The sequence below is a fragment of the Pleurodeles waltl genome, chromosome 10 (assembly GCF_031143425.1).
Source record: "Pleurodeles waltl isolate 20211129_DDA chromosome 10, aPleWal1.hap1.20221129, whole genome shotgun sequence".
Lineage (NCBI taxonomy): Eukaryota > Metazoa > Chordata > Amphibia > Caudata > Salamandridae > Pleurodeles > Pleurodeles waltl.
Genome location: NC_090449.1, coordinates 966278566 through 966300555, shown reverse-complemented (window position 1 = coordinate 966300555; position 21990 = coordinate 966278566). Strand labels below are relative to the sequence as shown.

General features: G+C 43.0%; 1 protein-coding gene across 2 annotated transcripts in view; it reads left to right on the top strand.

Annotated features, from left to right (window-relative positions):
• Nucleotides 1–21990, top strand: part of DGKB (diacylglycerol kinase beta) — a 2237541-nt gene that overhangs the window by 507359 nt on the left and 1708192 nt on the right. For both annotated transcript variants that reach the window (XM_069211796.1, XM_069211795.1), the window contains 3 exons: nt 11234–11351; nt 13420–13508; nt 13602–13718. In XM_069211796.1, coding sequence (XP_069067897.1) covers nt 11234–11351; nt 13420–13508; nt 13602–13718 — 324 coding nt within the window. The remainder of the gene's footprint in view (nt 1–11233; nt 11352–13419; nt 13509–13601; nt 13719–21990) is intronic.

The following is a 21990-nucleotide window of genomic DNA, read 5'->3' as shown; positions in this document are numbered from 1 at the left end:
CCCTAAATGTTCCCTTGGCCTCACCAAGTCTATTCCTTCCTTTTCAAAGTCCTCCCCAGTCCGCCCTTCCCATTCCCATGCCCCTTCCCCAGGGAGGAAGAAGCCCCTCTGTTGCCCCTGGTCTCTCTGCCATCGCCCGGTCCAAGCCCACTCCTCCTCCTTCCAATTCAGGTTCCCACCCTCACCACCCCCTACCCCTGATCCCTGAGGTGACTGGCTCCTCCATTGATGCCCCTTTCTCAGTGTATGATTTGTCCATCGTAGGATTCAAGTGTGGCCTATATTTGCCCTTCTGGGACTTGAATTTGGACTGGCCTATGGCCTTGTTTGGACAGAAACCTTTGTTTATATACATTACATTTTTGTGTCCAGCAGATGTGTTGGTGTAATATTGCCCCGTTCTGCAGCATTTCACTGTGGGGGAGTGGTGTACACAGGTGTGTGCACTGGTTCTGATTTATGTTTCCATGTGTCTGGTAAGTACATTTTGGTAGGATATGTATGGCTTGGGGCAGCGGGAGGTGGTGAGAGTGCCTTGCGGTGTGGGTGTTTAATTGTGCCCTTTCCTCCCATGTGTGCTAGGCTGCGGTACTTACCGTCGTCATCTTCGTCTGCGGTCACGGTCCTGGAGATATATGGGAAGGAGAAGCACCAGCATTATTTCCAACTCTCACTCCATTTCGGCGTCGCCGAGTTCTGTGGGCCACCGGTGAGTGTTTCCCTTTATAGGAGTCGTTTCCGCCAGGCTTTGTGTGGTGATAGTTCCAGGCCCAGAACTGATGGCGGTATGGTGGTTCATAATATGATGGCCGTGTAGGGCCTTTCCGCTGGCCTGAAAATGGCCTCCGCCATCATTGTCGGTGCTCCCAAAATGGCAGTGAGTGGATGGGCTACTGGCTGTTTCTCATGTGTTTCATTATGTGGCAGTCTGGACCGCCAGTCTGTTGGTGGTCGTTACCGTGACTGCCGGTGGGGCGGTCTTTTCCACCAGGTTCAAAATGACCACCTATGTCTGGAAGTGCTGCTAGTTTTATCAATAATTGGGCCACTGGAACAATGCTCTTGGATTGATGTGAAGCCTGCCTGGGGTTGCACTATTAAAGATATTAGAGTCTCCATTTTATTATTTATTTCTGCAATTTGCTCTGCCATTAGGTTCATGATGTCGATCTGTATGTCCAGCTTGTCTGACTGGAAATTTAAGACCTTGATGGATGATTGACGGGTAGCAGGTAGGCTGCCCCACCACTGGGGTGTGCTTGATTCTGATTGTGTGCATGATTAGGGTCTTGAGTTGTGTCTTTCTGACTTTTTTGGTCATTTTTCCACAGGGGGAAGAAGTTTGCTGAAGGTTTTTTTGAACACACCTCATTGGGGACCTGCCTGGGTATGCACTGTGTTGATTGGTGAGCTGGAGAGGCCCTGACTGCAGAGGGGATCAGTATTGCCCTAGGCAGAGACAATGTCAGGGCACAATCCCCTTTTTCAGACCCCGATAATACGGATATCGCCTTGATTTCATGAGCACTAAGCGCACTGTGAGACTGTACTGCCGGTCCTTGCATTATGTTACCTGGTGCTCGAGTTCCCTGGAGTTTTGCAGGACGGGTGTCGCCAACATGGACGTTTTTGACTTCTTGGGCCTGTATCAGTTCAGCATTATTTGAGAGTGAGAGAGAGCATGACCAAAGGTCGTCTGTGTACGGACCATACCCAACTGGGGTTGTTGGTAAGGAGCAGGCAGCTGTGGGATTCTGGGCTGTGCCGTGGGTGGGGGACAGAATGTAAATGTCTGCATTGGTCATTTTGGGGGGCCATTGGACTTGTGCAGCCGTTACCAGCATTTTTTCAAGATTAGAGGTGACATGATTGGATGCTGTAGGGTCTTGGTTGGAGGCTGATGGGTTTCTAGGACTTAAGGCTGGTGGTGATGATTGATGTGTACCTCTTGTGCCACTTGTTTCCACTGTGACACTCCTCTTGAGTGAGATAATAGGCCTGGGGAGTGCTGGGGTGTCATCTGGGATAGAGTAAATTGCGGCCATTGGATCTTTCAAGAAGGGGGGCAATAGGTTCCCATCTTTTGGTGCACCAATCCTTGATGTAGTCTGGGTGATATACTTTGCAATTGTGCTCTTGCAATCAGCAGGAAGGTGCTTCAAGGTAGGCTTCTTGCATGGCTTGTTTATAATTGGCTGCTGGTTCTTACCAGATCTCATGCTCCTTTCATTTGCATTCTGCTGAGTAATAAACTGGGATTGTTCCAGGAGTGCCGCATGCACCTGCAACTGCACCTGCACCTGCACTTGCACTGTGTGCCCATTGCACCTGTTGTTGGATTCAATTGGGCTGCTGAAGTCTGTGTGTAGAGGTGAGACTCTGGAGGGGAGGAGCTTCAACCTACCACAAGCTGACCAAGATCGAGCTTAGCAGCTTCCGTGGTGCGGGTCTCAACCTGCTTATAGGGGGCCTAGTGCCACCAGTACCCTGCTGGTTCACCTCTACCTCAGCCTTGGCTGTAGCTGAGCTGTGTGGAGCCACATATTGATCCAAGGTGGTGCAGGTGTTTGTGAAGGCTGATAGCTCTCCTGGCTCTCCTGAGGTTCTCTAGGCCCATCTAGCTCTTCAATAGTGTTTTCTGCACCACCTCTTCTCCCAGTTTAACACCTCTTTCGGGGTTTTACCCCTCTTTCGGGCAAGGGGTTGGGAGGGGCACAACCACATAAACCGCAAACCGCACACAAACAGGAGGTCAGAATCACAGTCGAAATCACAGCCCTGTCAAGGCAGCCAGGCAGCCAGGAAGGGGTGGATTAGAAGTGGGTAGTGGTGGATGATAGGCAGCAGGCAGGAGATAGGCAGAAGACAGGCAGAGGCGCAGTGAGCAGCCCCCCCTCCAGCCGCCAAGAGTGGGTCGGGCCCACCAGGTCACTAGTATCACAGACCACTGCAGAGAGCTGCAGCCACCTCGGTGCTCAGGAAGCGCAGAAGCTGCAGAGAACGGCTGTGGAGGTCCATCAGCAGTGCCTTCAACCCCCTCAGAGCCGACCGCACCTGCACCACGCCCTGGAGGTCAGCATGGTTTGGCAGCGATGGCAGTGAGGGCTGCGGTGAGCGGCAGTTGGCAGGCAGTTAGCAGACGGTGGGCTGCGGGGTGGTGGGGAGGTTTCCTAACCACTCTTTGAGTTCCTCGCTGTCCTCGCTCCACCGCACAACGTCCTCAGTGCTGCGCCTCACGTCTCACGTCTTCTGTTAAAATAGCCCCAGAACTTCGGTTCTGTGTGGATTACTGTTGTCTCAATGCAGTCATGAAGACTGATGCACACCCCATCCCCAGAGCTGATGAGCTCATTGGTCAGTTAGGAGCCTTCAAATATTTGAGCATGTTTGACTTAACGTCTGGATATTGGCAGATTGCTCTGACTGAGGGGGCCAAAAAGAGGTCTGCATTTTCTACCCCAAATGGGCACTACCAGTTTAGGGTGATCCCCTTTGGGATCAAAAATGGGCCTGCCACCTTTCAGAGGTTGGTTAACCATGTTTTGGCTGGGCTGTAGAACTTCAGTGCCACCTACCTGGATGACATTGATGTGTTCAGCTCCAGGTACACTTCAGAAGGTAGGCCTCACTATTAAGGTAAGTAAGTGTCAAATAGTGCAGGGCTCCATAGTGTACCTGGGGCACCAGATAGGGAGTGGCCAGGTGGCACCCTAACAACCTAGGAGTGAACCTCCCAAGACCCAGACTGAGGTGAGAGCCTTTTTTAGGCCTCACAGGTTACTACAGGAGGTTTGTTAAGGGGTATGGCAGCATTGTTTCTCCCTTAACAAAGTTAACCTATAAAAAGCAACCCAAAAAACGTGATCTGGACTGAGTCTTGCCAGACAGCTTTTGATGCCCTGAAGGCAGCCATGTGCATGGCAACCGTGATGAAGGCACCTGACTTTTCTCAAGAATTTGTCATGCAGAATTATGCTTTAGAGCATGGTGTAGGAGAGTGTTGTCATAGCTAAATGAAGAGGGCCTATATCAACTTGTAGCCTTCATCAGTAGGAGGTTACTTCCCAGGGAACATGGGTGGAGCGCAATTGAGCACAAAGCTTTTGCTGTGGTCAGGGCACTGAAAAAGCTGAGACCCTACTTGTTTGGGACTCACTTCTGGGTTCAGACAGACTTCAGGCCCTTCAGATGGTTAATGCAGATGAGGGATGAGAATCCAAAACTGTTGAGGTGGTCTATCTGCCTACAGGCAATGGACTTTATGGTGGAACACCGCCCTGGAACAGAACGCACCAGTGCTGATGGTCTGTACAGATTCTTCCTCCTTAGTGAAGAGAATTTCCTTGAGGTTGGGTAGTTCTTCCCACTTTCAGCTTGGGGGAACACATGTTAGACCTGGCATCCTTGGCATGGTCTCCACTGTCTTTTTTGCCTCTGCTTCCCAAGTTTTGACTGTCTGCTAGACTCTGTCTTTACTGTTTTTGGTACTCAGGGCACTTTACTACTGCTGACCAGTGCTAAAGTACAAGTGTTCCCTTATAAAATGTGTATGTAATTGGCTTATCCATGATTGACATATTTGATTCATTAGTAAGTCCCTAGTACAGTGCACTAGATGTGCCCAGCGCCTGTAAATCAAATGCTACTAGTGGGACTGGAGCACTGGTTGTGCCACCCACATAAGTAGCTCAGTAATCATGTGTCATGATGCGCCGCCATGGGGGATTCTGAGGGCAGCGGTAAACCGGCGAGAGACCGCCGGTTTACCCTTTCTGACCGCGGCCAAAGCGCCGCGGTCAGAATGCCCTGCGGGGCACCGCCGGTCTGTCGGCGGTGCTCCCGCCTACCCTCGCCCCGGCGGTCGAAGACCGCCGGGGTTAGAATCAGGGCCATAGTAACATAGTGAAAAAGACACAAAAGGACTCCATTCCAGTTTAGAAAAATAGCTAATATGTATCTAAATCAAACAAAACCAAAATTACCAAAGTCCAACATACACAAGCAAAGACATGAATTTAAATAAAAATAAAGTCTTAATCAGTAGAAATCAATGGATGCATTGTTTCAGCACAATGTACTTGGCATGCATCAAAAATAACGCCTCACGGGCGAGCAAGCATCAGAAAAGCAAGTGGTGTGTCGATTTCTTACTTGCAAGTGAGGCCGTGTGTCGATTCTTTTTCCACTGGGTAAGCAATGCAGCAATTCTTTCTTTGCAGGGAAGAGATACGCAATTCGCAATTTCTGGACAAGTAGCCTTGATGCCCAGGGATAATGCTTGGAAAATCTGGATGCACGGTAGCGATGAATCCATGCTTGGCTGGCGATGCATCAATTTTACCGGCACTGCATTCATTTTTCAGCCGCGCTGCATCGATTTTTCTGCTGCTCAACTCTGGTGCATGAATTTTCACCTTGGGTTCACCAGCTTCTCCTTTCAAGGGCCCAGGGACTGGATGTGGCACCACTTGGCAGAATAGGAGTCTCATCAAGGGAGCCTAGGCGCTGGCAGATGAAATCTGGTGTGGCCCTGAGACTTCAGAACAAGGGCCAAGCTCAGTCCAAGCCCTTGGAGAAACTTTGCAAGGAGGATTTCAGAAAGCAAAGTCCAGTCCTTTCCCTTTTCAGACAGAATAAGCTGAAGCAGGCCAGCACAGCAAGGCAACAAGCAGAGTGGCAGGTCCTCCTCTAACATGAAGCTCTTATTCTTGGCAGAGGTTCCTTTTGATCCAGAAGTAATCTAAAGTTGTAGGGTCAGCAGTCCAATACTTATACTCATTTCTGCCTTTGAAATAGGCAAACTTCAAAGGGAAGTATTTGTAGTACAAAAGACCCGGCCCCTTCTTTGCCCTGCCCCGGACACACTGTAGGGGGTGTCAACCATATTGTGTGAGGACAGGCACAGCCCTTTCAAGAACAGGGTCAGCTCCTCCCTCCTACTCGTGCCCAGGAAGACTCATCAGGATATGCAGGGCACACCTCAGCTCCCTTTGTGTCACAGTCTAGAGTGAATTCACGAACAGCCCAACTGTCAGTCTGACCCAGACATATATTCAGCAGCCAGGCAGAGGCACATAATGGTTAACCGTGAAAATACCCACTTTCTAAAAGTGGCATTTTTAAACGTACAATCTAAAAATCAAGCCAACTTCACTAAAAGATGTATTTTTTAATTGTGAGTTCAGAGACTACAAATTCCAGATCTCTATATGCTCCCAATGGGAAACTACACTTAAAAGAGATTTAAAGGCAATCCTCATGTTAACCTATGGGAGAGATAGGTCTTGCAATAGTGAAAAATTAATTTGGCAACATTTCATTATCAGGACATGTAAAACACATCCGTATATGTCCTACCTTTTAAATACACTGCACCCTGCCCATGGGGCGACCTAGGGCCTAACTTAGGGGCGGCTTACATTAGTAAAAGGGAAGGGTTGGGCCTGGAAAGGGGGTATACTTGTCAGGTCAAACTGGTAGTTTACAACTGCACACAGACACTGCAGTTGCAGGTCTGAGACATGTTTACATGTTTGTGGGTGGCACAATCAGTGCTGTAGACCGACTAGTAGCATTTGATTTAGAGGCCCTGTGCACCCCTTGTGCACTTTAGTAGGGACTTACTAATAAATAAAATATGACAATCATAGAAAAGCCAATTACCAATATCATTTAGACAAAGAACATTTGCACTTTAGCATAATCACAAAAGTACAGGGAAACCACACCAAGAGCTGCCAGGCCCAACACTCATTCAAACTCTAATTGGCTTACATTAACTAAAGTTCACTAGTTCGAGTGGCTCCCTACACACCTAACTGCATAACTCCAAGCTGTCAAAGATCTGAATGCACCTTTTTGCTCTCCCATCTCATGATCATGTTCCTCCCTTCTGTGCTCAGCATGTCTGGTTTCTATTTTATATAAGTGTAAACTTCCCATTTATTGTATTGTCTTTAAATGTGTTTATTCCCACACACTGCATTGTCCTTGTTGCCTTTTTCATTGTATTCTGTTTCCATGCATCATCCCATCTTATCTTGTCCTTATGTCATCTGTATTCATTGTTTAGCATTGCTAGATTCCAAATTATGAAATTACAGAAATTAGAGCAGCCGTATAATTAGCTCATGGAAAGCTGTGAATAGACATTCTTCAGGCATCATGCTTTCAGGTCTAAACATCTACATGTCTGTTTTCATCCTTTGTGCACCATTTTCTAAAGCTGCGAAGAGCTCTGGATAATAATGCTATGATGGCTACATAAATAAATAAATAAACACATAAATAATGTAATTTATAAATCACAGATAGGAGTTGAGAGGCAACTGAAGACCCTTGGTCTCTGGACCTTAGAAGAGGGGATCAGGAGCCCAATGGGAACGATAGAGGATTAAAAGATTATCATGCAAGGTAAAATGCAGGATGAGGAACATGCCCCTTGTGTGATCAAGGAGGTGCACCACTGAAAAAAACTGGCACTTTATTAGTTTCAGGAGTTAGGAACCATGACCAGAAACCACAATACCTCTTTAGCGGTCTTCCAGTATTATAATATAGATGAGGTCCAGAGTGACTAGTTTGCCTGTTGGTACAAGTGAAATGGCCTAGTCCTGTAAACTCAGAGGTAGGAGGACAGAGACTTTATTGAGGAATAAAGAAGGCCAAAGTAAGACCTTCTGAGGAAGCACACACAAATGTAAACAATAAAACAAAATCAGATGGATTTTTTAGCTAAATTAAATAACACACAATACACCATTATCTGGACATCTGAGAAGTTACAGACGTGGAAATATTCATTGGAATGTGTCAGGGCTACTTAAGTGGCACTCTCCAGGGTGAAATGCTGAGTGATATGAACTTCAAACTTGATCTCTGATATTGGTACTTGTAAGAAATTGTGTTATTAGTTGTGAAGGATATGGTCCACAAATTTCTCCTTACTGGAAATCATCTATCTCATTGTAGCACTGGACTATCTCAGTGTAACAAAAAAAAAACAGTCAAACGCCTACTCGGAGGAGGTGATGTGGATTAGGAATCTCAATATCCTGGCATGCAACAACAACACTCAATCAAATATTGTCCACTAAGAAGTTTTTATTTTACAAAGGAAAAAATATGTTTGTTATACACTCAATCATGAATACTATACACATATACATGAGGTAGATGACAATACCTTCGGTTACACCATTAAATCACATTTCATCCCTAGTGAGTCTTGACCATTATAATCACTATGCTCCCACCTATAAATGATGCAATATATATACATATATATATATATATCTATAGGGAGAGAGAGAGAGAGAGAGAGAGAGAGAGAGATAGTCAAGTCGAGTCCCATTAAAAAAGTAAAAAAATAAAAATAAAAGGGGGAGGAAAGGGAAACCCTGACCCCTTAGCACTGATGGGGGGGGGGGGGTCCCAGAGGGACCACCCCAAAGCAAAACATTTTGTTTAAGTTATTTTTTTGCTGTGAGTTTGCAAGATTCACGGCAAAAAAAAACAAGAAAAACAAGCACTGGCTCCCACGTTGGTTTTTATAGGCTCCCGGGCCAGGTCTTGGGGCATTAAACTTTTAGTGTGATGGACCTACCAGGTCTCCCTCAGCTCCGGGAACTACCACCTCCCCAGAGCTTTCTTCTAAAATATGTGGGCCCCCGCTGCCCTGGGGACCAACACCTCTCCAGCACTTTCTTTTAAAATATGCGAAGAGCCAGTGGCCCCACCACACTGCCCTGGGGACTGCCACCTCCTCAGGGCTTTCCTTATTTTATATGTGGAGGTCCGGTGGCACCCCGCTGCCGTGGGGACCACCATCTACCCACGACTAAATAAATAAAAAACCCGTAGCTCAGTATGAAGGTCTGCGACTTTGGGAGTTCGAGTGCAGCTGCACTCATTTCAATTAAAAAGAAACAAATTATTATATTGAATTTTTTTTTTTTAACTGGAGACAAATAACTCATTCTAAGTATATCAGACATCAAAGACTAAAAAACTCTCTCTCTCCCTCTCACTTTCTTTTGCGCTCTCTGTCTCTCTTTAAATTAATTCTCCCACTCACACACCCACTCAGACACGCACCCACTCACAGACCCATTCAAAGACTCATGCACCCACTCTCAGACCCACTCACACACACACTCAGACACCCACTCAGACCTTCATGCACTCACTAACAGCCCCGGTCAGACCCTCCAGCACCCACTCAGACAGTTACTCACCCACTCACACACCCACTCAGAACATCACACACCCACTCACAGACCCACTGGCACCCTGATGCACTTACTCACAGACCCGTGCACATACTAATGCACCCACTAAAACAGATGATGCACTCTCACAATCAAACAGACACTCTGGTAGCCACTCTTACCCCTGATACAGCTTCTCACACCTATTCTCACACCCAGAGAGACCTCAGCCAACTTCCGCCGTGCATGCGCAAAGAGCTGTGCACAGCATCGGGTGGGTGGTTAGAGGGTTGGCCACAGGGACTGACTACAGGCCAGCTCTTGTGGGCAACCCATACTGCAGAAGGGAGAAGGCCATGCACAGTCAATAGCTGGGTGCCTATGGAGGGTTGGCCTCAGGGCCTGGCCGGCTGTGCGCAGCAGTGGTTGTATTCACATATAGCAAAAAATTGCTATACATTTAAAAAAAAAAAAAAATTAATTGAAAAAAAACAAAAGTTACAGGGAAGTTATAGTTAGGTTCTGAATTTACTCAAACAAAATCATAGAAATTCAGCAGCTATAGTTAGAGTGCTTTCAAGTGAATAAAACATGCGCCCTAAGGTAACTATAGCTTGTGCCCTCCTCATTCACAGTTGTCTTATCAATAAGTTTATTGCATATGTCTCAGTGAGAGTATGAAAGATGGCATAGAATATAATATCAGGGCCACAGTGTTTTCAGCCTTTTCAGTCTTGTGCATTTGTAAAATTGCAATAACTTTATATTTTACATATGGGGTACATTAACCCAAATTCTGTAATCCTAATTAACACTGTATGGAATTCTGAGGTGGACCCGCATATGTACATAGTTTAGAATTTCTCTTTTATCATCTCTTGTGTACTTGTGTTGTAAGCTCCGAATGTGTGAATCAGAGCCTTGATGCAGATGTGGAGAGTGGTGGGGTCAAGTGCTATAGACTACCATGTATTATTGAACTGAGACATCTGTCAACAGCCGCTTTCTTCAATTAGGCTACTAACAGCACTTAAGAGGTGAATGTTCTGAACAAGTGGGTCCCGATACTAAATAATCTTCAGTCGATTTCCCATTAATATGAGGTTAGAAAAGCAGTTGAGGTGTTGAACCACACTAACAAAGTCCCCTCCTACTCCATAGGGATAGTAGTTCCTAGTCTAGTTCAGTAAAGTCTGCATCACTGCCCACCTCACAGGTGCTCTGGTGCAGGTTAAAGAATGGAGGCTACTGATAGAGTTTACATATACTCAACACATTAATATTACATGGTGAACCGCTTAAGGGACTTTTGATTTGCATTCGAGCTGTCCTGCTCCACGTTTGTCAGCAGCAACAGTATATCTGCTAGTTGTATACCTTGCCCGTTATCTGCTATTTGCCCAATTACATATATTCCTAAATGCTTGATCTTGGTTTTATTATTTGCTATGAAATGGAAGATGCCACCTAAAATGCACTTCTTAAGAAGCTTTAAAAAATCACAAACACGAGTATGAATTTCTGCAGCTGATCCGACAGCCAGAAAAATTACTGGAAAGACTACGCTTATATTAATTGAGTTCTCTTACATTGAGTGTTTATCAACTGCCTTACTACAATAGTATAAATACCCAGAAGCAATCATGCATTTATGTTTGACACAAGTTAAAGACGCCCTTGAGGAAAGGCAAACCATTGTGCTTTTAATTCGAAAGACGCTTTTAGTAACTTCGTAATTTTGTTGTAAATTTGCTCATGAAGTTTTCTTTTTTCTTTGTATTTACATTTTCTAATGTGACTGAATTCAACGAACTGCTTACTAAATATGTCGAAATTAACTTTTATTGAATTTGGGAGTTACACTTTTCTTAAATATATTTAAAGAGAATGTGTTTGTGATAAAGAAAGTCATGAATGAAAAGCCAGCCAGAGAGCCCCTTTTCGGAGACAGATGTTCCTTTTCTTATGTACAAATAATACATGGTTGGTCAAACTAATTTTGTTTGTTTCTATCTTTCGTTAAGAATGTGAAAGATGATGGACATCATGTTTGGAGACTGAAGCATTTCAACAAACCTGCCTATTGTAATCTTTGTTTGAACATGCTGATAGGTGTGGGCAAGCAAGGACTTTCGTGCTCTTGTAAGTTCTACGTTTATAGATATTGGACTATTGCACTGTAAACGTTTTTGTCTTCTAAAATTCGTTACGTTTTCAAATTAGAAATTAACATATTAAAATAGTGTTCAATATTCAAATAGCTGTATTATTTCTGAATCACAACAATTTCAGGACGTTTTTTATATTGTTTTCCTTCACCGTATATACAAGAAATTTGATAAGAGGCCACGGTGTTTTAATTGTAAAATATCCTTGGTCTCTAGTGGTAATATCACAAACTACATATATGTAAGCTCTCTTGAATTCACCTCTAGGTAAGAATAGGCACAGTGTCCCACACCAAAGCAGGCACACGCTGAACATTATCACTTTTTTCCCCACTGCTCTTTAATATGGAGAAAATATATTTTTTAATAGTGGTGTAGGATGAACAGACACAGCATTTGTGACGGTTTTAAAGAATGAGGAGATACTTATTTTGTAATTTTTCAGTCCCAGAGGTATAAACTGCAAAACATGTATGTCCTGCCCTCATGGAGTGGCAGCAAGAAGAGAACAATCGTGTTTTCACCCAGTAGCTATAACATCCATAACTACATATGTACAAGGAAATTTCTTCACTGCGTTAAAGTTTGTCTCCAGTTGTTAATAATGTAACTGAATCAGTGAATGCACCAAAGTGATGACAGAGTTCTAAATGTTTTTATATCAAAGCTCGAAGCACTTCATAGTGAGACTGTTGAGATCTTGCATCATTTGGGAAGAAGTCCAGGAACAGTGCAGGGAGAAACATTTAATTCAGCTATCCAGTAGAGCGAATATATTATATTGGTTCTGTTTTATTATTTGCGTGAAGAACAAAGAGCTAAATAAATTAGGGGTAGCTGATTGCTTTTCAAATTTAAATATTCAATCTGGACAATTTGAAATGCGAAATGCAAAAGATTGTACATTGATATAAGTGATGCTAAACACTGATGGTGCATTCTTTTGTACTTCTGGCGGGCTAGGATGACCCTTCTAACATTTTATTTGTTTCAAAAATGTGAATGACTAGCTTCATTATTGTTTCTATTAATAGGAAATATATATTTTCCCGATACATAAACATCAACTGACAGAGGCCATTCATCTGAAATTCCAAAATATGTTTTAGATACTAGTGTAAGATATAAAAATTACTTCACTTTGAAGGATACTGAAATTGCTGATAGCCCCCTGCTTATCATATTAGAAATGCCCTGTAGTGTTATGAAAATGGAAATGACTTGAAACTCAAATATGCTAATATGTTTTTCTACGTGCTGCAGTACTGGTCATATTGCAAAACAAAGACTCATTTTATTCTAAAGAGAAAGTTTCAGTATATGTTAAGTTCTTTGTCAAATTTCATCTTCTAATAGGACAGTCAGTCATTTCTTCATCTCTACCTACCTGAACAAGTATCAAAACATGCACTTTGGTACATTATATATTTGCTATCATATGCTTCCCTAGAACTCCATGCAATACAGAATATACAAATTGTTTGAAACACAGATTGTCTCTAAAATGTGGTTATGACGTGACTGTTGGACCTCCACATGTGACATGGAAACCATGAAAACAGTGCATATCTGGAAATGACCTAATCAGCCATTTAGGGTTTGGATAAGTCAATAGACAAAATAGCATAAAAGTCATATGGCCCCATTTTCAGGCCTGCCAGCTGCTCTAATGTCTATATTTTGTAAAATATAGATATTTGTCATTCATAAGAGACACCAACCCATTTGGCAGTCATCAACTTCTATTTAATATTATAATCATTTGGGAATTATTGTTGAAAATTTTACTTCAGTGTGATTTAATTAAGCAATTCCTGCTATGCCATGATAAAGTATTCTTGTTTTTATAGTCATAATGCTTCCTGTGCTAATTAACTTTTTGTGTTGGATGAACAAAACAGTCTACTTTGAGCTTTCATTGATGAAGCTGATTGAGTAGACTATATGACAGATGAAGCATGGTTGCGTTAATGAGTTACTTAAATTAACATCTACGCTGAACCAGGTCTTAATTCAATGTTTTCCATTTCTCATCTTTTCAGTCTGCAAGTACACAGTTCATGAACGCTGCGTGGCTAGAGCACCCCCCTCTTGCATCAACACTTATGTCAAGTCAAAGAAGAATACAAATGTAAGTTGCTGTAAAGCTCAGCTCTCAGCTTATGTTGGCATGCATCTGTAAATACTTACAGTTCTTCCTTTTCCTATATTTTTACCCCAATAGATAATGCATCACTTTTGGGTAGAAGGAAACTGTACAACAAAATGCGATAAGTGCCGGAAAACCATAAAATGTTACCAGGGCCTTACTGGTCTTCATTGTGTTTGGTGCCAGATCACTGTAAGTAAATCAATGCACAATAATTGTCATGGTATAGAGAGGATGTTGGTTGATAGACTGAAAGCAATGTGTTCTTGTAGAGAGCACTGTCTGTGCCTGAAAGAGGAAGTGCCCTTTGTTCCAGAAATATCTGTTTTGGAAGGGTACCCACCTAAATATTTGGATCACATTTTTGGAAAGCTGCTATTTGATGGTGCATCTTTCACTTTTCCCTCTTGGGTTACATCAGCCAATATTGGCCACAACCTTTTACATCACAGCTTTTCCCTTTTCCGTCTTGGGGTACATCAGCCAAAATCAGCCAGAATCTTTTACATCATGGCTGCCTTTAAGGATACCAACTCAATTCTCAAATACCTGTCCGTATATGAAAGCATTGATAATTTTAGTTTGATAACCATTGTATTCTGTGAGCAAAGTCCACATTCCAATGTAATTTAAAAGATCCAAAAGAAGTAAACATTAGTAATGAGGATATAACTTAAATATTGCTAATTTTGCATCTACAAATGCTACTTTGATTTAGAAATAACCATAGGTAATGTAAAATGTCTTCCAAAAGCAAATATACAAGTATGCTTGGATGGCTTAGCACCCTTTTGAATGCCCCACAAGAATGCACCACAATATCATCTACCCCAATTGTCTCTGCATGTGCTTAGGTTCAGAAAATTCTGTAGCATGCATTCACAGTTTTTGTCTTAGCTCCTTACTCAACACTATTTTGCTTAATATTGACATTAATTTGTGGAATTGTCTTGAAGTCCATTGTCCACATGTTGGGTGCTCAAGCTGACTGTACACATTCTACATGTTAGCTCTTGCTAAATAGGAAGCTCAAGCTATGTGAGAATGCTTTGAGCTTTTAATGCACAAATATCCATGAAATGAACAATAGGATCTCATTTCGACTTTCTGTTAAAAATAATCATTCCCACCTACACACAGGGTGTTCTCTGTATGTTACCTTGAAAAGGATGATCCATCGTGAAGAAGGAAAGCAATTCCCCTTAGAATTCTCTGACTTTGTTAGATGATGAATAATGTGATGTGAACTGTTGTGCTGGAAAGTCTTCCTGTTACAGATTTAGGCATAATCACTGACCGCCAAAAAAGATATACAACTGCTACGAAGAAACACTGGCAAGGAAATCCATGTCTGAAAATAAACTTTGTTTGGAAAAGCATAGAGGAAGAAATGTATCTACGGAAGAAAACAGTTTGCAAAATATTGACATTGGAACACTTTAATTGATTCTACAGTAAAAAATAAAAGATAAACAGCACAGATTTTACAGAAGTAATAGCCATGACTAAATATGCAAACATCTTAATTTTAGGGCAGCGATTTGTAGATAAATTACACCCAACTGTATTACGAGCAACGCCGAGCGTTGATAAAGTCGCTGACATTTTAGCTTGCGGGCTTGAGTCAGGTATGTTTCTAGTGAACTAAAGAAGAGCAAAACATTGCCTCCCTCCTCTCCCCCCAGAGCAGGCAGACAGGTGGCTGCAGAGTTTTTGCAACGGTGGTTAGCAAAATTACTCAAAGATTAATTTGCTGAGGAGGTGGAATGCACAGGAATAAGATATCAAGGACAACGTATGCTAAGCAGAGAATTAGGATAGAATGTTGTTCCAATTACATCCGACGTTCCTCTTTCTGACTGTACATTCGGGAAATGTAATATTGATAGAGTGATCCATATGGTGTACTGAATTTCGGGAAATTATTTGTTACAGATCCACGATGCACGCTCAAAAATAATAAAATAAGTATTAGTTTTAACCGCATTGTTGTGAACTCAGTAGTTTAACAACTGGGAAAATGGATGGGATACAAATGGCTCAGTTCACAGATGAAGCTACTGAGTATAAGCAGGGTGCTCATGAGTTTGTGATTCTGATCGTTTTTTAAATCTTGCCGAATAATTTATCAAGGACACGTGATACGTGGAGGCAGAGATTGGCACTAAGATCTTCAAAAACCCCGTAGGAAGCAGGAGTTCAATGCTTAGAGGTAGTTTAAAGTGGTTTGAGATATGCTGCACTGATTACGTCCTCTCGTGCATCATGTACCATATTGCCTTGGAGAACTTATTTTTAGGCCATCCCTAAGAAGCCGTTTAAAACACACGCTCCTGAATATTGAAAGACATTATTGAACAGAGAGTGGGCCTAGGTTTAATCTCCTCAATGTTTGTAAAGTATGATAACAGAATATCATAACTAAAATATAATTTCCTGGAAATAGGATATTCTAAATATCATTTTCGAAAGTACTGCCATTTTGGGGTTAATATTAAAAAATCTAAACCCATTGAGATGATGTTTTTTTGTAAATCTACTTGTGTAACACATTTTATTTTGCTATCAATACTCTAGTATACGCCTATTTCTACATAATATAGCAAAGTAGCCAGGGTGCCATAAGAATGTTTGCATATGTGGCGTGTATTGCACAAAAGAAGAATATACTATTGGTGCAAAAAACATTAGTATAGTATTGTGAAAGAGCTATTTTGGCCCATCCTAGAAAGTAGTCACATTGCAGATAATTCGTTATACATTTATCAACATGAAATAATGTCCAGTCTATTTATCTCTCTCAGTATTATGGACCATACTAGAAAAAGGAAGGGGCATATTTACAAGACCCTAGCACCAGTAGATCGTCACTTTTTGTGAAGCTCCGGTGACGCTGTGCATTGTGCTTTATTTACAAGGTGGTGTTAAGCCGCTTTTTGTGGCTTAACCCCCACCTTGCAAATATGGTCCCTTCACACGCAGCACTTTGCGTAGAAGGGGCATGCAATGGGTGTTGCTGTGGGTGTTCGTAAATCTGAAGCAGCGCCAAAAGCATTGCACAACAAGGAGAAATGCTTTTAATTCTCCTCGTTTTTTGCTCTTTCTATGTGTGTTTCATTCTGCAAGAGGACCTGGTCTGGTAGTTCGGTCTGGACTGTTCTCATGGGGAACAGGGTCAAGACTGATTTGCATATGGGAGCGTCCAAACTGGAATGGCATGGCAAGCAAAAAAACTGATGGATTAAACCCAGAACTTTGACTCGGGGTGAATGTTTGATTTGTTCTGCATTCCGTCAATCATCTATTGTTTTCGTATTTGTCTCCCCAAGTGGGAAGGGTATGCCCAGATGTGGGTCCTGGGCTTGCTATGCCACCAGATTCAAGCTAGCCTGGCTGATGAAGGGTGATACCCTGAATCCGGGTCCAGGATGCTTGTTTCTGGTCCAGGGAGGACCTGGCCAGGCTGTTCGGGCTGAACTGTTCTCATGGGGAACAGGGTAAAGACTGATTTGCATATGGCTGGGTCCAAACGGAAATGGCATGGCAAGCAAAACAACTAATGAATTAAACCAAGATCTGTGACTGGGGGTGAAGGTTTGATTTATTCTGCATTCCCTTCATCATCTGTTGTTTTTGTATTTGTTGCCCCAAGTGTGAAGGGTATGACCAGACATGGGTCCCATGCTTGGTATGCCGCCAGATTCAAGCTACCCTGGCTGATGAAGGGTGATACCCTGAAACAGGTCCCAGGATACTTGTTTCTGGTCAGGGAGGACCTGGCCTGGCAGTTCGGGCTGGACTGTTCTCATGGGGAACAGGGTAAAGACTGATTTGCATATGGCTAGGGCCAAACTGGAATGGCATGGCAAGCAAAAAAACTGATGGATTAAACCCAGATCTATGACTGGAGGTGAATGTTTGATTTGTTCTGCATTCCGTCCGTCATCTGTTGTTTTTCTCTTTGTTGCCTCAAATGGGAAGGATATGCCCAGACGTGGGTCCCGTGCTTGCTATGCCACCAAATTCAAGCTAGCCTGGCTGATGAAGGGTGATACCCTGAAAACCGGTCCTAGGATGCTTGTTTCTGGTCCAGGGAGAACCTGGCCTGGCAGCTCAGGCTGGACTGTTCTCATGGGGCACAGGGTCAAGACTGATTTGCATATGGCTGAGTCCAAACTGGAATGGCATGGCAAGCAAAAAATCTAATGGATTAAACCCAGATCTGTGACTCGGGGTGAATGTTTGATTTGTTCCACATTCCGTCCATCATCTGTTGTTTTTGTGTTTGTTGCCCCAAGTTGGAAGGGTATGCCCAGACGTGGGTCCCGTGTTGCTATGCCACCAGATTTAAACTAGCCTGGCTGATGAAGGGTGATGCCCTGAAACCAGTCCTAGGATGCATGTTTCTGGTACAGGGAGGACCTGGCCTGGCAGTTCGGGCTGAACTGTTCTCATGGGGAACGGGATCAAGACTAATTTGCATATGGCTGAGTCCAAACTGGAATGGCATAGCAAGAAAAAAAACTGATGGATTAAATCCAGATCTGTGACTGGGGGTGAAGCTTTGATTTGTTATGCATTCCGTCCATCATCTGTTCTTTTTGTATTTGTCACCCCAAGTGGGAAAGGTATGCTCAGACGTAGGACCCGTGCTTGCTATGCCACCAGATTCATGCTAGCCCGGCTGATGAAGGGTGATACCCTGAAACCGGTCCCAGGATGCTTGTTTCTGGTCCAGGGAGGACCTGGCATAGCAGTTCGGGCTGGACTGTTCTCATGGAGGACAGTGTCAAGACTGATTTGTATATGGCTGAGTCCAAACTGGATTGGCATGGCAAGCAAAAAAACTGATGGATTAAACCCAGATCTGTGACTGGGGGTGAATGTTTGATTTGTTCTGTATTCCATCCATCATCTGTTGTTTTTGTATTTGTCGCCTCAAGTGGGAAGGGTATGCCCAGATGTGGGTCTCGTGCTTCCTATGCTACTAGATTCAAGCTAGCCTGGTTGATGAAGGGTGATACCCTGAAACCGGTCCGAGGATGCCTGTTTCTGGTCCAGGGAGGACCTGGCCTGGCAGTTCGGGCTGGACTGTTCTCATGGGGAACAGGATCAAGACTGATTTGCATATGGTTGGGTCCAAATGGGAATGGCATGGCAAGCAAAAAAACTGATAGATTAAACCCAGATCTGTGACTGGGGGTGAATGCTTGATTTGTTGTGTATTCCGTCCATCATCTGTTGTTTTTGTATTTGTTACCCCAAGTGGGAAGGGTATGCCCAGACGGGGGTCCCGTGCTTGCTATGCCACCAGATTCAAGTTACCCTGGCTGATGAAGGGTGATACCCTGAAACCGGTCCCAGGATGCTTGTTTCTGGTCCACAGAGAACCTGGCCTGGCAGTTTGGGCTGGACTGTTCTCATGGGGAACAGGATAAAGACTGATTTGCATATGGCTGGGGCCAAACTGGAATGGCATAGAAAGCAAAAAAACTGATGGATTAAACCCAGATCCGTGACTGGGGTGAATGTTTGATTTGTTCTGCATTCTGTCGGTCATCTGTTGTTTTTTGTGTCTGTTGCCCCAAGTGGGATGGGTATGTCCAGATGTGGGTCCTGTGCTTGCTATGCCACGAGATTCAAACTAACCTGGCTGATGAAGGGTGACACCCTGAAACCAGTCCCGGGATGCATGTTTCTGGTCCAAGGAGGACCTGGCCTGGCAGTTCGGGCTGGGCTGTTCTCATGGGGAACAGGGTCAAGAATGATTTGCATATGGCTGGATCCAAACTGGAATGGCATGTCAAGCAAAAAAAAACGGATGGATTAAACCCAGATCTGTGACTGGGGGTGAATGTTTGATTTGTTCTGCATTCTGTCAATCATCTGTTGTTTTTGTATTTGTCGCCCCAAGTGGGAAGGGTATACCTAGAGGTGGGTCCCGTGCTTGCTATGCCACCAGATTCCAGCTAGCCTGGATGATATAGTGTGATATCCTGAAACCAGTCCCAGGATGCTTGTTTCTGGTCCAGGGAGGACCTTGCCTGGAAGTTCGGGCTGGACTATGCTGGACTATGGGCTGTTATGGGGAACAGGGTCATGACTGATTTGCATATGGCTTGGTCCAAACTGGAATGGCATTGAAAGCAAAAAAACTGATGGATTAAACCCAGATCTGTGACTGGGGGTGAATGTTTGATTTGGTCTGCATTCTGTCCATCATCTGTTGTTTTTGTGTTTAACTTCATAATAGTGGCATTTTCTGTATTTGGGACTTAAAATCCAACTTTACCATTGAAGAGGGTTTTAAATTACAGTTCTTTAGAGACCATACTGGACATTTCTACTTGCTCCCCATTGAAATGTATCACTTATTAAATGTGATAATGTAGCCCAATATTATTATATGGGAGAGGTAGGCCTTGCAGTAGTGAAAATGTAAAAGTGCATGTCAAAGTGTTAAGGTAGACTGTACCCTGTCCTACGGCTGTTTAATGCCTACCCTAGTGGTGTCTTATACATATAAAAAAAGGGCGGTTTTACCCTCTCAAAATGTTTATTTCCCCAGGTGAAAATGACAATATGAAACTGCACACACAGGCTGCAATGGCAGTCCTGGAACATGTTTAAAAGACTAATTAAGTGGGTGGCCCAATGTGTGCTGCAGGCCAACTAGTAGCATATGCCCTAGGTATGCGAAGTACGACTTTACTAAAGGCTTACTATTCAATTAAATGTGCAAATTAGGTAGAAATCAGTTTTACCATAATTTAGAAAGAGAGGTCAAAACCTCAAGGGATTTAACACCTGTTAGCAGTGGTAAAGTGTGCAAATTCCTAAGGCCAGCAAAAAGAAAGTTAGCAATAGCAGGAGGATTGAAGCCGAAAATTTGGGGAAAGCCCCACTAAGGATGTCAGGCTCAACACCCTATAACAAAGAACCTATCTTTACAAAGTAGTCTTCCATGCTGCAGTACAAACATATATGTCTTCTGTTTTTGCCCATATGAAAGATTCTTCCCGAAACGATGAATCTGCAAGGGTTCTTCACTAGATTTCTCATATGGAGGGTTTTCTACAATGTATTTCAGAATCATTCTTCATCTCCCTCCCCTCTCTGTGCTTCTGGATAATGTTGTGTTTCTACCTGAAGGGTTGGATCAGTTAGAGCAACACTTATACCTGGATGTCAAAGGAAAAGCATCCTTTAATTCCTCATGGAGACATATTTAAAAGGCTAAAGCGGCAGATTCCTTTGTCAATTTGGCTTTTAAACATAGATGCTGGAAATAAAGGCTATATGGAGGTAGTTTGCACTATCTCTGTCACAAAGCATGAAGCCCCATGTGATTTATATAGTCAGTCTGTTTCAAATTATGATTAGTATGATTTAAAAACAGTTGAAAATTGTTAACTTTCTGACTGTTTCAATTAATTGCAAGAGTGACCCGGGATAATGCTTCTCTTTTGTTAAAAACACACATATAAGAGCTAATTTAGGTATTTCTGTAGGAAATTATTGAAGTCTGTACACTGAGCCGCGAAGGATTGTAACTTTTGAGGATTACCTCTATTCTTACCAAGAGGATTCAAAATCATTCTTGTTATGGGAGAATTAATTTCAATACGGGTGATCACTGCTTCACTGGGCACAGTCAGGGAATTTCCTGCTTTTGATATTATGAATGAATGACAGATCTTGGAAAATGTCTCTTTTTTCTGAATTCAGGAATCTTACTCAGTGGAAAGCTTCTTTCTTGTCCTGCTACACGCCAATCCTCTTTTATTTTATAAATTACATGAACTAAGATCTAAATGGGATTAACATCAGAATTCTTAATAATAAATTGAGCCTAAAAAAATATGAGGAGCTTGCATAATTATAGGAAATGAGTATAGAAACTTAATGCTAATCACCATGCCTTCATACCAGGCAAGATATTAGACAGCAAGTTTCTGGTAATTTACCATAAAAGCTAGTGCCCTCTACTGGGCAGAATGGGTTAAGAAACTGGGATCGAGGAAAACCAGTAACATCTCTGCGGGCTGGCTATGGCATCTCCGACAGGTATCGGTGAACAGGCAGGTTTCATCAGGCCAGGATTCATACAATCGATGTATGAGGTGAAAATCTTGTTTAAAGAATAGATGAGAATGATTAGATTGAACAAATAGGGATGACCACTCATGCAGGGTACTTACTGAAAGAGAATGGGAATCCCTTGCACAATTCAGAGAATCTGCAGGTCTTGAGAACATTGCTACATGGAGTGTAGGGCTCCAAAGCAGGATAACACCAATTAGGCAGTGCGGGTAGATGTCCAGTCAACAGCAAGGAGTACAGAAAGTACTGGCTCAATTCAGAATGCATAAGTGAGCACAAAAACATTAATAACTGAAAGAAGGAAAGGTAATGATGAACAAAGGAAAACACAAAATGTGTGTAATAGATGAACGTTGGACGA